Source organism: Chrysochloris asiatica, unplaced genomic scaffold, assembly GCF_000296735.1.
Source record: "Chrysochloris asiatica unplaced genomic scaffold, ChrAsi1.0 scaffold00122, whole genome shotgun sequence".
NCBI lineage: Eukaryota > Metazoa > Chordata > Mammalia > Afrosoricida > Chrysochloridae > Chrysochloris > Chrysochloris asiatica.
The window spans coordinates 1,456,094-1,470,910 of NW_006408640.1; the positions used below are offsets into that span (position 1 = coordinate 1,456,094).

At 38.5% G+C, this 14,817-nt stretch overlaps 1 protein-coding gene across 1 annotated transcript in view; it reads right to left on the reverse strand.

Annotated features, from left to right (window-relative positions):
* Positions 1-14,817, reverse strand: part of PIEZO2 (piezo-type mechanosensitive ion channel component 2) — an 861,527-nt gene that overhangs the window by 91,061 nt on the left and 755,649 nt on the right. Inside the window, exons 34-36 of the mRNA XM_006868690.1 lie at positions 13,293-13,352; positions 9,551-9,717; positions 8,276-8,442 (exon numbers count right to left, since the gene is read on the reverse strand). Coding sequence (XP_006868752.1) covers positions 8,276-8,442; positions 9,551-9,717; positions 13,293-13,352 — 394 coding nt within the window. The remainder of the gene's footprint in view (positions 1-8,275; positions 8,443-9,550; positions 9,718-13,292; positions 13,353-14,817) is intronic.

Consider the following 14,817-nt stretch of genomic DNA (forward strand, 5'->3'; position numbering starts at 1 on the left):
ATAAAATGCATATATATTTCAATACTTATTTTTAAAAGCTCAGATGTACATGAGGATCCTTGCCAGTTTTGTGTTATCAGCTTTGACCAAGACATATTCTACTCTTAGTCCTACAAAATGGATGTAACCAGATCCATAGGGAATGATTGGCACAAAACTGTGGTTTGGTGAAATTAAATCACTGTATGTTTTATTTAAAATATCTTACTCCTTTAGAATTTATATCTCCTCCTTGTTTTTCCATCCTTTTACTTTTGCTTATTGGTAATTACTACATTTAATTGAGTTTTCACTATTTCTCCAACCATTCCCCACTGAATTCCCTTGCCTTATATATGGAAAAGCCCTGTAATTCTCTCCTAGGCTCTTCTCCCTTTTTAACTGCTTGTCCCTTCCTTACCCCTCCCTCTCACCCATAAAGTGTACATCTGTGCCCCCTTTTCCCAACTACTTCAAAATTCCTTCTATGGCAAATTTCCATAAACTTCTCAGCTCTTATCTTGTCCTGCTCTTTTCTCTTATATCCTTCTTCTCATTCTTTTTTCTCTATGTTTCCTACCTTTGTTTGTCAGTTCCTTCATCAAAGATTAGAAATGAAGCTAGAGCAGTCTCAAAAGGAAAGAAAATAAAAATGACCTGGAGACTTAGAATGTGATGAATGTAGGATTGTAACATATTAGACTTATAAAGATGTTAATTGCATGCCATATAGTATCAACCAGGGTACATAAATTTTGAGGTTCTCAAGTATACAGCTGTACCCATTTTTCTTGTCACAGATACTGGTGTAACATATCAGTGAATGAGCCTGTGGCAAAGCCCGTCACAGCATGTTGTTACTGAAGAACCAATTTATTCAGGTGTTTAATATCCCTGACCGTGCACATCACATGAATACTCTGACAATGCTAGAGCAATTTAGAGTTTTTCTGAGACTTACCTCAATTAGACACAGCCTCCTAGGATGACTGTGAAATGGACCCATCAACCCAGGAACTTTCAGATGTCTGGAGCCAACCCCACACCACATCTCACTTCCAGCGCTACTGTAACCAAGTGTGAGTTATCTAGCATTCAGAAGTTGAGGGTGTCTTCAGGGGTCAACAGGTATACACCAGAGCATGTGTCTGCCAAGGATATCTCAAAGAACAAGGCAACTCCACTAGTGCCAGGCACCCATGCACTGCAGCACTGGATTAAGATAGGCAGCTCCCAGCATAGGGAGGTGGTACCATCTGATCTGCCACATTTAGACTGGAGGTGGTTTGGGAGAGGGCTGTTTTGGTGTCAGGAAAAGCAGAATGGTGCTGGTGCTTCCATACCTTTGCAAATCACTCTAAAGCAACTCAAAATTGAGGTTTTGGGTTGTATGTTAACAACTTTATTTCTAACTATTATTTAAAAATGAACAATAATTCTTACTGTTTAGAATTTTTTTTTCTCCAAAAGAACAGGTTTTTCCATAACAACCAAAGCTGACTGCATATCAAAGATTTTTATACATTGAGATAAAATCTCGTGATTTTTATCAAATGATACATGTATAGATATACAGATGACAGATTTCCCCTTTTAAGGACTGCCTATGTAAGCTCTAAATTAAGGAGAGAATATAATTATTTTTTTTACAATGGAAAGTGAGAACCACTTTAAAAACAGAGGACACTATTAGTAATAAAGATTTCAAGAAATCCCTAACAGACAAAAACTAAGAAGCAGTTACTTTAACAAAATACTTTGCTGAGAGCTACTTTAAATCTCAGAAGGGGTGGTGGTTATGCTTTTGTTAGACATGCAAATTCTTAAAATAATAATATAAAAACAAAACAAAACTGACATCACAAGAACACATGTTTGCAACGACATAAAGGGGAAAGTTGATAATATTACAGAACAAAGCATGCACAAGTTAAGCACCTTGATGCTAAACTGCCACTGTCAGCTGATGAGGAGGATACATCCAAGCTGAACATTTTACGGAGCCTAGGTCGAGCCCGCTCACTGGTTTTAGGAACAGTTTCTGGTCCATCTAAATCATCAAGGGTAGACTGCCTGGAGAACAGCATGGTTGCTTCAGTGTAGCAGCTAGCAGCGCAAACAGTTACAGAGACACAGTGTTAAAACACCAGTGGTAGAGCAATTCACACATGGATCAGTTGACTAACATACGGCCATGCAGCAAATCACACACAACACAAACACCAATTATAATGACCATCACAACAAAGGAAAGGACCTGTTTGGCAAGATCATAAAATAAGATTATCCAATTATAAAATATATATTGGATCATGATAAATTATAAAATGCTACTCTGGTTGGGACAAGGAAGGAAAATAGCTACAAGTCCCAAATTTTCTCTTACAGATTAGAGGTGTTTGTTTTATTTTATTTTTTTAAAGAAAATATGCTTTACTTGGAGCTCTCAATCCTGAGTTCATTAAGAGTTGTTTTTTTTTTTTTTTTTTATAACCGAATTATTTAAGCAGAAATATCTGCTTACATGAAGATACGAATGTAAGATTTCAATCTTCTTATTATTATTATTATTAAACAGTCTTAAAAATGAGGGAGGAAAGCTCAGGAATGACCACAACAAAATGAAGTTTCCACCCCATTTTCTGAGTGATGCTCAGTGACGCCAAACTAGATGCCTTGCGTGTAAAAAGAGATGCTGGTTTGATATGCAACAGGATATAAACCAACATCAAAATAAAAGTAAAACAAAGTGCTACAAAGAAAATAACAAAAAAACTTCCAGCCATGGCAGGGCTCATTTTCATTTTGTCTGTTAACTTTTCATTTTGCCTCACATTTCTTATGGAGCATATCTTAGGTCTTGAGAAGATAACACCAGGGAGAAGACCTGTTGACTGTGACCAATTAGGCAACAACTAGGGAGGAAATGCTGACTGGCTCAGGAAGGAGAGGCTACTAGTTGAGGCTACTAACTGAGAAAAGAAAATTAAGAGTTATGACACAAGCATGACTTCAGTTCAGACATGGAGTTCCACTAGAAGGAGAGGCAAACAGCTCCAAAGAACCTGTGCAGGAGGCTACTGAAATACTTATCTTCTAAACTGAGTACTGGCAGCCTGCTGCAACAGGTGTGCAGGCCCTGTAGGTTCAGGGAAGGCTGAGCTGGATGTTCACTACATGCCAACCTGTGCCAGTATCAGTCACAGACACTGAGGACAGAAAGCCATCCAGTCTTTGGGAGTTGGAGAAGAGGGATTCTGAGTCATTCACTCATTGTTGTTAAGTGGGATTTTCAGCCAAAGGGCAATGGTATAACCATTCTTCTGTGCACAATTATGTGGCTGAGATGAGGATAATGTGGTAAAGAAGTGAAGGGGAGTGTCTTCACTTGTTCTTTAAAAAAAAAATGGAGATGGATGGAAAAATGAGGACCTCACCCCTTCAGATGTCACTATATGGATGGGACTAAATGAGTAGAAGACAACAGGATTAAGCACTGACTTGGCAGAGAAAGAACTGGACTTCAGTTCCAACTCTTCCATTAGCTGGCTGTTGGATTTTAAAGAAATCAATTTCCCTCCCTGGACTCCAATTTCACTATTCATGAAATGAGGAAACCGGATCCTCATTTTTTTAAAGGGGCAGGCCATTGCATTTTTAGGAAACTGAATGCTGAAAACAAACTTTCTGTTTGTTTGTTCTGAGCACTGACTGTCTTAATCCCAAAGGGATGTTTCTCTTAATTCTACAGTCACATCATCCCACCTTAAAAACCCACACTATCTCAAATATGTGGGGCTATTTGTTGTTGTTGTTGTTAAGTTCCAACCTTGTATAGATTTTCCAAGGGGCTTGAACTGCCAATCTTGTGATTCAAACTGACCTTTTGGTCACGTGTATTAACCTACAGAACCACAATTTATAGGGTGACCAATTTATCATCAACACAGTTTTAAACTTGAAGGGAAGGGGAGAAGATTTTCAATAAGGCCCAGATAGCAGGTCCAGGTGGCCAGGTGCATTACCTAGAGCTATGCAGCATACAGTTCTCTAAGGCACTGAGCAGTCTTGTAGGTGACACATTTCAAGGAACAATCACTCTTTCTTATCTGGAAATTCTCTTTAAAATGTAACTGAAATGTTTCTTACACCAATTGAAGTTCATTTATTTTCTGAAAAGGTAACTAATATCAAGTTCATTAAAAAAAATTTTTTTAAGTGTGGCATTCAGAGATGGAGGCAGAGACAATGACGTGGAGACATGGAGCGGCTGGGGACTTTAGACCCAGAGAGGGAGAGAGGCTGTGTGCTGAGGACCAGAGGGGCAGGCTTGAAGGATATACCCTTTGGTTGGTTGATGATGCATGGAGGGGACTGTATCTATGGCAATGAGACAATATACGATAGGATGAATGTAAAACTAATGTTCTCCCATGTAAACTATCACATAATTCACAATAAAATACTGAAAAAAAAAAGTGTGGCATTTAAGGTCTGGATTTGAAGAAAATAGTGTCCGAGAGAAACACCTGCACTCAGTCTCCTCTATGGAGGAGTATTGTTTTTTCAGAATTCAGCATGGTTTTCTGTAGACCTTAGTTTACGCAAATGATAGTTTGGAGATTTGAAAGTTCCTGGAAGCATAGAAACTAGAAATGTAACTTTCCCATTATGAGCAGGGCATATGTGGTACCTCATTTCCTAAAAACATAACTAATTCTCCTCTGTCTCCCTTTCATTTAGGTTGAAGAAAATGATAAATAGATTAAACATTGATTTGAAAAGTACTGGCTTCCTACTTGTAAATTCATTTATTAATTGACCATTTTATAATTTGAGGTATATTTTTGGTTAAAAAAGCAATCAATGAATTTAAATATCTCCAACCTCACAAATTTTTTTAACCATGCTGCTTTCATTGTTAGGTGCCATAGAGTTAGTACAGACTCATAGCAACTCTCTGCACAACAGGACAAAACACTGCCAGGTCCTGGGACAACTTCACAATTTTTGCCATGTTTGAGCCCATTGATGCTGCCACTTTGCCAATCCACCTTGCTGGGGGTCGCCTTCTTTTTCTCTGACCCTCCACCTTACCAAACATGATATCCTTCTCCAGAGACTGGTCCCTCCTGAAAATATGACCGAAGCATGAGAGACGAAGTTTGGCCATTCTGGTCTCCAAGGAGCACTCTGTCTGCACTTCTTCCAACACAGATCTGTTGGTTCTTTTGGCAGTCCATGGCACTTCAACATTCTCCTCCAACACCATAATTCAAATGCATCAATTCTATGGTCTTCCTTATTCACTGTCTAGCTTTCACATGCATATGAGGTTATTGAAAATACCATGGCTTGGTTCAGGTATACCTTAGTCCTCAAGCTGACATCTTTGCTCTTCAACACTTTAAAAAGGTCTTGTGCAGCAGATTTGCCTAATGCACCTAATGCAATACATCATTTGATTTCTTGACTGCTGCTTCCATGAGTATTGATGGTTGATCCAAGAAGAATGAAGTCCTTGACAACTTCAATCTTTTCTCTGCTGATAAGAATGTTGTTTATTGGTCCAGTGGTGATTTTTTATTTTTTCATTGAGATGCAATCTATATCAAAGGCTTTGGTCTTTGATCTTCATCAGTAAGTATTTTAAGTCCTCTTCACTTAGAGCAAACAAGGTTGCATCATCTGCATATCACAGGTTGTTAATGAGTCTTCCTCCAATCCTGATGCCACGTTTTCTTCATAGAACCCATCTTCTCAGATTATTTGCTCAGCATAAAGGTTGAATAAGTATGGTGAAAGAATACAACCCTGTCGCACACCTTTCTTAATTTTAAACCATTCAGTGTTGCCAAGTTCTGTTCGAACAACTGCCTCTTGGTCCATGTACAGATTCTTCGTGAGCACAATTAAGTGTTCCAGAACACTCATACTTTGCAATGTTGTCCATAGCTTGTCATGATCCACACAACTGAAAGCCTTTGCATTGTCAATAAAGCACAGGTAAATGTCTTTCAGGTATTCTCTGCTTTCAGCCAAAATCCATCGGATATCAGCAATAATATCCCTTGTTTCACATCATCTTCTGAATGCAGCTTGAACCTCTAGAAGTTCTCTGTCAATGTATGCTTGCAGCTGTTTCTGTATTATCTTTATTAAAACTTTACTCACATGGGATATCAAAGATATTGTCCGATAATTTCCACATTCCATTTTACCATAGGTATAGTTTTATAATGGTAAATCTTACGTTAGATTTAAAGGCAGTTACTCGATTTTTTTTAACCTATTTTCTTCTGTTCCCCCCCAAGTTATTTGTCATATTTATTTTTTAATCAGATTTATTATCATTTGTCATGTAGTGAAGTCCTTAACATAGGGATTATAAGCTTATTTTATGAAAAATTTATTTTCTATTCACTTTCTATATGACTTTGAGTCTCTTAAGTTGGAATTTGGTTCAAGAGTAGACAGTTTCATGTCCAACTAATGAATGATTCATGATACCAATGAAAACCTTGAAATTTTATGGAAAACCATTGCAAATTTAATGATACAACACTTTGTATCTTTGGGAAATGAATGAAAACTTTGTGTAAGCTAAGTGTGAAGCAGAATGAAAAAGAATTTTTTTTCCCCTTCCTTTTTGAGTGAAGGTCCACAGAGCAGACCATCTATCCACACTTATCAAACCACACACCTTGTTTCATCTCAGTGATTCCAATCCCTCCATGTACAACAATTATCCCACTTCCAGTCCATAGTCCTTCCCAATCCTTCTGTACTTTGTCCTTAGATAAATGTTGCTCTTTTGATCTTGAATGGTTGACCATTCCATCACTGGCACATCTTACTAATGTTGTTACCCCTATAACTAAGACATATTTTTCTAATCATCAGTTACTTTATTCTAGGAATTATTCTGTCTTGAACAGAAGCTCAATTAGGAAATAGATGCTTTGACCTGAAATCTTAAGAGGTATCTGTCCTAAGTGTTTCTTCTGCTCACAAAAATCTTTATTAGCTGAAATTCATTTACTTCTTTGCTGTGCAGATTAAACACAGATTATTCCCAAATTAAAGGGAAAATACAATGTCTTTTATTATCCATCAAAGGACTTCGAAAGAATCAATGCATAAATTAAAATGAGGTCTTAACAATCATATTGTTTTAGAATTTGAGTTTTTACGTATGTGTGTATTTGTAATCTTCCATACGGTGCTGTGGGATAGGCATTGGGCTGCTAACCACAAGGTCAGTAGTTGAAACCCACCAGAAAGATAAAGGTATCTACTCCTGGAAAGATACACAATCTCCAAAACTCTCTATAGGGTTGCTACTGTCAGAATTGACATGGTGGTAGAGGAGGGTACAACAATACATATGGATCAGCATCATAGCTCTGATATCAATTAGGTGAGCCCTTTTCCCACCCTTATCTCATCTTACAACATTTTCAGTATTTGTGAAGAGCAAGCATTGCTCCAAGCCATTTATGCCGAGTTTGTACCCTGGGTCTGCTTTACTGGACTTTCTAGCCATGGGATATTTGTTAAGCTATGCCAGCTCCCTGTAGCTGGACTACATCTTCTGTAAAACAGAGACAATAGCAGGATATGCACATAGTATTGTAAGGATATAATGAGGTTACACAGGTAGAGTCCTCACTGCTAGTATATGGCTGATGCCCAGTTTGTGGGTCACATATCAATCCTGCTTTTCACAATGCAGGGACCATAACCTGCAGAGAAGATGAGAGCTAGTAGAACCACTGCAGTAAGTTTGACAGGAAAAGAACACAACAGCAATCAGTGGTGGAAGATTCTAATGTAGAAGATACTTTGTGGAACAGCTGCTTTTAAAAGCACTAAAGCTGCAACCCTTGGCACAAACAGCAATTCTGTGGTGAGGAAGGATCATTCTCTAATCTCTACACTGTGCCTGGGACTCACCCAGGGATTTCTAACAGCTTGTTATTGGTAACTGCTTTTGGTCCAGCCTATCTTGTTCGTTGTTGTTAAGTGCTGTTGAGTAGGTTCTGACTCATAGTGACCCTGTAGAGAGTTTCCGAGAGTGGCTCTTGGACTTGAACTACTAACCTTGAGATTAGCAGTCTAGTGCTTACCCTACAAAGTCTAACCAGAGCACCAACATATAGGAGGAAAATATTTCTTTTACCTTGTACATGCAAGAACAGCCTGAAGTGGGAGAAATCCAAGTGAATTTTCAATTAATGTTTACTTCATACATTCACTTCTCCTGAAAGCAAATCCATATTTAGAAATGATGTACCTGGAAATACTGTCGTGAGAATCTAGACTGTCCATCCTTTGAGCTGCCTGTAATGCTGCATCAGCACCAGGGGTCTCATCTATGGTATCCAGGCCTGACTCCCGGGAAAGATTCATGATGTGGTTCTGGTAGTACATGTGAATGCTCTCCCGAGTTGGAACATTGCCCTGGGGAGAAGGAAAAACAATTATTTGGCAAGCACCAGCACATACAACTACAGGGCACTCCCCAGATCTCCTTTCTCATTGCAGACAGCGTGCGTTCAGTGGCCATATACACCTTGAATAAGGGGCAAACAAAGTTAGTTATATTGGGGGCTGATGTCAATTAATTTAATAGATGAACAGCCAACCCCACTGCCGTCAAGTTGATTCCAACTCATAGTGAACGTTAGGGACAGCGTATACCTTCCCCATAGGGTTTCCTAGGTTGAAATCTTTATGGAAGTAGATTGCCACATCTTTCTCCCATGGAGCTATTGGTAGGGTCTGGATTACATTTAATCATTGCACCACCAATAACTGCTGTTATTGTGCCTGTCATGCTAAATGAATAACAAAACAAAGCTAACCTGTTGCTATTGAGTTCTTTCACGCTCATAGTAACCCTATGAGACAGAGTAAAACTGTCCCATAGGTTGTAAGTCTTTATGGAAGTACACTACCATAGCTTCTTCCCATGGGATGGTTGGTGAGTTTAAACTACCAGTCTTTGGGTTACCAACCTAGTTATCCCACCAGGGCTCCCTCCAATAGTAAGTACTGTTGTTGTTGTTAAGTGCTGTCGAGTCAGTTCCCACCCATAGTGACTCTGCATAGGGTTTTCGAGGAGCAGCTGGTGAGCTTGAACCGCCGACCTTGCAGTTCAAATGGCTTTGCAGTCTGGCACATTAGAACCTAAGTAGTTCTAAATAAGAAATCTCTTCTCATATGTACATATTTTTGCTAAAGCATAGTAGTAGTAGGTCCATTATTTAAAACTAGAACCTTAAAACATATAGGACTATATTTTTTCACTGTGCATATATAATAATTTTCCCTATGAGGAGCCTGTAGACCAGCAAACTCTGATGGGAGTTGGAAAAAAGAGTGGTGGAGGTGTTTTGACTATTTAAATCCTTAACTTGGAATACATTTTAATGTTCTGAAGAATAAAAGGGTTATACAGATAGACTGGAAAGAAAATATTTTATCTTATCTTACTTGGAGTTCTGGAGATTGACTTTTAAAGTCTTTATAATGTTGGAAAGAAGGAAAAAGCGTTATACAGTGTTACCTTTTTAATTTCTCTGGTCAGCATGCACCGTTCAATTCTCAGAACTGTGGATATATCAATATGCTCCCTTGAAATGGAGTTTAGCCAAGTTGTGAAACTGTCCACTGTTGCCAGAAACAGGACCCAGGTAAATTTCAAAATATTAAATATCCTCTTGATGATATTATCTGGGAGGAAAGAAGCAACAACATTTCAAAAGGGTGGGATATCATCAACACTTGGGCTCAGGGTCTTATACTGCCTGCCTACTCACTGGGGGCACCTGTTGGGGTGGGGGAATACTGGCACATAGGGAGCTTACCTGTGAATCTTTCCACATAGGCAACAAATAACAGGATTAAAGCAAACTAGGGTGTGATTTTAAACTTTGATTTTAATATCAGACAAAGTTGGTCCATATACAGATAACAGGCTTGACTAAAAGTAGACATTACATTTAAAAAATATTTCTCATGAACACAGGGACAGAAACAGCTATATCTACCCAGGTAAAAGGAGCTCTGGTAGTGTAGTGGTTACAAATCAGGCTGCTAACTACCAGCTGTTCCACAGGAGAAAGATGAGGCTTTCTGCTTCCATAAAGACTTATAGCCTCGGAAACCCTGTACAGGGTCGATATGAGTCAGAACCAACTCCACGACACATAACAACAACTGGGTCCTTTAATGCTTTTTGCTTCTTTTTTCTTAAATAATAATTGTAATTGGGAAGAATTCTATTTATGCAGTAGCAGTGATGCTTCCCACTGTATTTACATTCTAGTCAAAGGACCTTAAAAGCTATTTTGTAAAGAATTCAATAAAATACTCATTCTATTTTAGAGTATGTCTATATGTACTGCTATTATTCACAAGATTTTAACTGGCCAGTGTATTTTAGAAGTAGAACACCAAGTCCTCTTCCTAGTCTGTCCTAGTCTGGAAGCTCTGCTGAACCCTGGCCACTATGGTGAACCTGCTGGTATTTGAAATACTAGTACCATTGCTTTCAGCAGCTCACTAACACACAGCCACCATAGTACGACAAAAGAGAAAATATTGACACTTTCAAGGATTTAACTTTACTTTGGCCCACAATCAAAGCCCATGGAAGCAGCAGTCAGTCAATAAACCAAGCAATGTATTGCACTGGGTAAATCTGCTGCAAAAGACCTCTTTATAGTGTTAAAAATGAAGATGGAAATAGGGATCTTAGGGAGGAAGTGGGAAGACTGCTGCTACATTGAAGGGATTGCAACTAATATCATTAAACAAAAAAACTTGAAAATCGTTGAACAAAAAACTAATTTTCTCTGTAAACTTTTACCCAAACCACAATTAAAAACAAACACACAAAACAGCCATAACATCACTTTGAGGACCCCAGTCATGGTATTTGCAGTGACCTCATAGGCATGTGAAAATGGATAATCAATAAGAAAGACCAGAGAAATGATGTCTTTGAATTATTGTGGTGGTGAATAATACTGAATATACCACAGACTTCCAGATCATAAGCAAATTTGTTTTGGAAGAGTATGCAGCCAGAATGTTCCTTAGAAGCAAGGATGGTGCTAGAGAATGACATTATGCTTAGTAAAGTAGAGGGTCAACTAAAAAAAGGGATTGATGCAGTGAATGCAACACAGCAATGATGGTTCCTTAGAAGCAAGGATGGTGCTAGAGAATGACATTATGCTTAGTAAAGTAGAGGGTCAACTAAAAAAAGGGATTGATGCAGTGAATGCAACACAGCAATGATTGTGAGTATGGCCCAGGATGAGGAAGTGTTTCGTTCTGCTGTACACAGGGTTGCTATGAGTCACAACTGACTAGATGACACCTATAACAACAACTATATGTACCACTGAATTATCTCCATCATATTGTTTAGTTAGACTGAGCTATGCTAGCATCAAAGTTTTTAGCATGGGAATAATCTGCTCCAAATGAGATGCCTGATGTAGTTGGGAGGATCTCATTTGGGCTCTCTTCTGTAGCTGTGGATGTGACTCAAGGGCCTGCCAAGAGCTAAATTCTGCTCAGAGGCCAACTGTGTTATGAAGTGATGTTCCCAGTACCCTCAAGGAATTAGACATGAGCATCCAGATTTCTGATGAGGTCTGAATAGGTTTCATAACTGACCTACTGCTCTGAGTCAAAACCAAATCAAGAGAAGGAAGATACCATATTAACAGTCTGTCCTCATCATTGGTGTAAGTTGATGGTTTCTCAGCTGGAATGCAATGAACCCTAAAAGGCATACTGTGGAATCTTGATCACTTAGTGATTGATCTAACATCATAAAATTTAGAATTATTAACTATTTCAATCATTGACTTCTCAAAAGGAAATACTTAGTGAACATGGCAATGAAATAAAAATGGTTCTGTAGCAACAAAATTGGTGTTTATGTTAAAACTACCACCCCCATTGCCAACAAGAAGAAAAATAAATCTCCTTGAAGTATCCTAATGTCCCCACCCCACCACCACCAGCCCCACTAAAAAGAAAAAGAACACTAGGCTCAAATGTTGATAAAAACTTAAGTGATTCAGTTACTCACTTGGTTTCCTTATTTACTAAATGGGGGAAAGTTTATTTAATTATTTTGAGGGGGTGGAATGGTTAAACAAATTAAGGTGACTAAAACACTTGGTACAGTGCCGGGCAACCAACATGTATAATCCAAAAATTTAGCTGCTATCACTGTATAAAATTTTGTAGCATCATTAGAATAACCAGTCCCATGTATGTGTGAGCCAGGTTTATAATATGGTTTCACAAAGGAGGTCAGACAGGGCCTGTGAGTCTCATTTTGTGATAGCAGATAATATTCTTGGAAGTGTGTGTTCAATGAAAATTAGTCTGAATCTCTTTTCCACTGATAAATAAGGTGAAAAGAGTTCTTGGGATATGAAAGAGAGGCAATGGTAGGTATGGGACTAGAGAGACGTTTAATTTAATTTGATTTGGAGGCTTTCATTTTTGTCTTAAAATATTTTTTGTTATTTTTGCCTGGAGAAATCCTGATCCATCACATAATATGCCTATGGGGAACCCAAATGACACTGGGCACCAGGCTGGGAGTGAAAACACATGGGTTCTTCCATGGACACAGTCACTAGTAACTGCAAAATGATGAGAAAACAACAAACCTGATGAGGATTGGTTTCCCCTGCCAAAATGAGGAGGCTTGCCCAAGCCTGTGTAGTATCTTCTTTCGGCAGTTCTACTTACCTTCTTAAAATCAATTGTGCCTCTATTCTGATAGCTTCCGTGGGACATTTAGAATTTGTTCCCACAATCCCTTTTTAAGGCATTTGGATAGAGTAGTTGACAAACAGATGCTAACCCAACATTTAATCCAACAACGTAATGACCAGATTTATTTTAGCAGTCATTCTGCAATTTTAGCAGAAAGGAGATTTCAAGGGAAACCCATGATTTAATCCTGTTTTAGAAATGCTGTTCCTAAGAGCCATTGAGTCAATTCTGACTCATAGTGACCCTGTATAGGATTTCCAAGTCTATCAGTCTTTGTGGGAGCAAAAGCCTCATCATTCTCTCATGGAGCAGGTGGTGGACTCGAACCACCAACCTTGTTGTTTGCAGTCCATTGCTCATCATACAGAGCCACTGCACTACCTATTTTAGAAATAGGACTTGATAAATTCTATTTTGGCCAGCTTTACATACATACGTCCTGGGTAAGTGCCATCTTAAATTTCCAACAGCTTATATTTCCTCTTTAATTTGTTTACCTGGACCATCAGATTTCTTTTTGATTGGTTCATCTTCTCGGTCTTCCCATTCCACAGAACCTACCAATAAAGAAGTTAAATTTCTTTTAGGTTAAAATGAATACCAATGTCTTTCAGGTTAAAAGGAATTTTATCATCACATGCAAGGCATTCTTCCTACTTTCAGAGTTCATTGGGTAAAGCTTGAAGAATTTACACCTTTCAGATCCTCCTTTACTCTAATCCAGAATAAGAATCATATATATCAAGGTGAGAGTCTTGGTGTGGGGCTATAGGATCAGCACTAGATTGCTAAAACCAAAAGGTCAGTGGTTCAAACCAACCAGCTGCTCCTCAGAAACCCTATACAGGGTTGCTATAAGTAGGAACTGACTCAAGGACACTTAACAACAAAGTATTAGGGGTCAGTAAACTATAGCTCTGGGGCCTACTGCCTGTTTTTAGATGGTTTTTATATTTATAAATATTGAAAAAAATCTAAGTAACAGTAATATTCTGTGCAAAACAAAATTTTGTGAAATTTAATGTTATTTTAAGGTTTTTATTGTGGATTGAATGAAAGTTTACAGGGTAAATCATCACTTTTACATTTAACAAATCATATACCTTGTTTCATTACATTAATTATAATCTCCTCCATGTACCATCAGTTAACAGTATTTCTCTCTATCCACTTTAGCTTTTTAAAAAACACACAAACAAAAAAACCACTCAGGCATATATAATAATTTACATCTCCAAAGGGCACATTCTGCAAGTCTGCTCCTGGCCACCACCTCTTAGTCCCTCTCTTCTAAGTCCATGAATCTAGACTCCTCAGCCACTCCCCTTCTCCATGCCCCCATCTCTGCCTCCTTCCCTGACACTGCTACTTCTCTGGATAAAGTCCCGCATTCTGCTTGTGCATTCCTCTCTTGATGGTCCTAGGGTCCTCTGTTTCTGGACTGTAAGAATAACCACTCCCCTTTTTTTGTTACAAAACTCTACCTTTACAATTGTGACAGTCGCAATTAGTCATGATAACAGTTATTCACTATTGAATCTTACGAATCTTATCCCCATCTCTTTTCACTAGACCCATCTACACAAGATGACAGCTATTCAGTGGGGACTCTTTCTTTCCCCCATACTCTTAAACTAAACTCCCTCTTGATACCTTGTAATCCAGTCACTTCATGCCTTTATTGCCCCCTCATTTTAGGTAGCCAATGTTTAAGTTGCCCATCCCTATCTACCCTGTGTATGGAGTGGATAGCATTGATACTTGATTTGAAGACTCTTTCCCTCTCTGTTGATATTTAGAGTAACTACCGCTCTGAGTATAGGTCAGGTTCATTATGAAGATTTGTATCTTCTGTCACTGTAGCTGTTCCAGTCTGCTTGTCCTTTCTAGTGGGAATGTCTCACCTCACAAGGTTGTGGATAGGACTCAGGATTCCACCTAAGGTCCTATACTCTGTAAAGGCTTTGTATGAGGCCTATTTCACTGGGCAAGTTGTAGAACCCCTTTTAGGTATTCCAATCA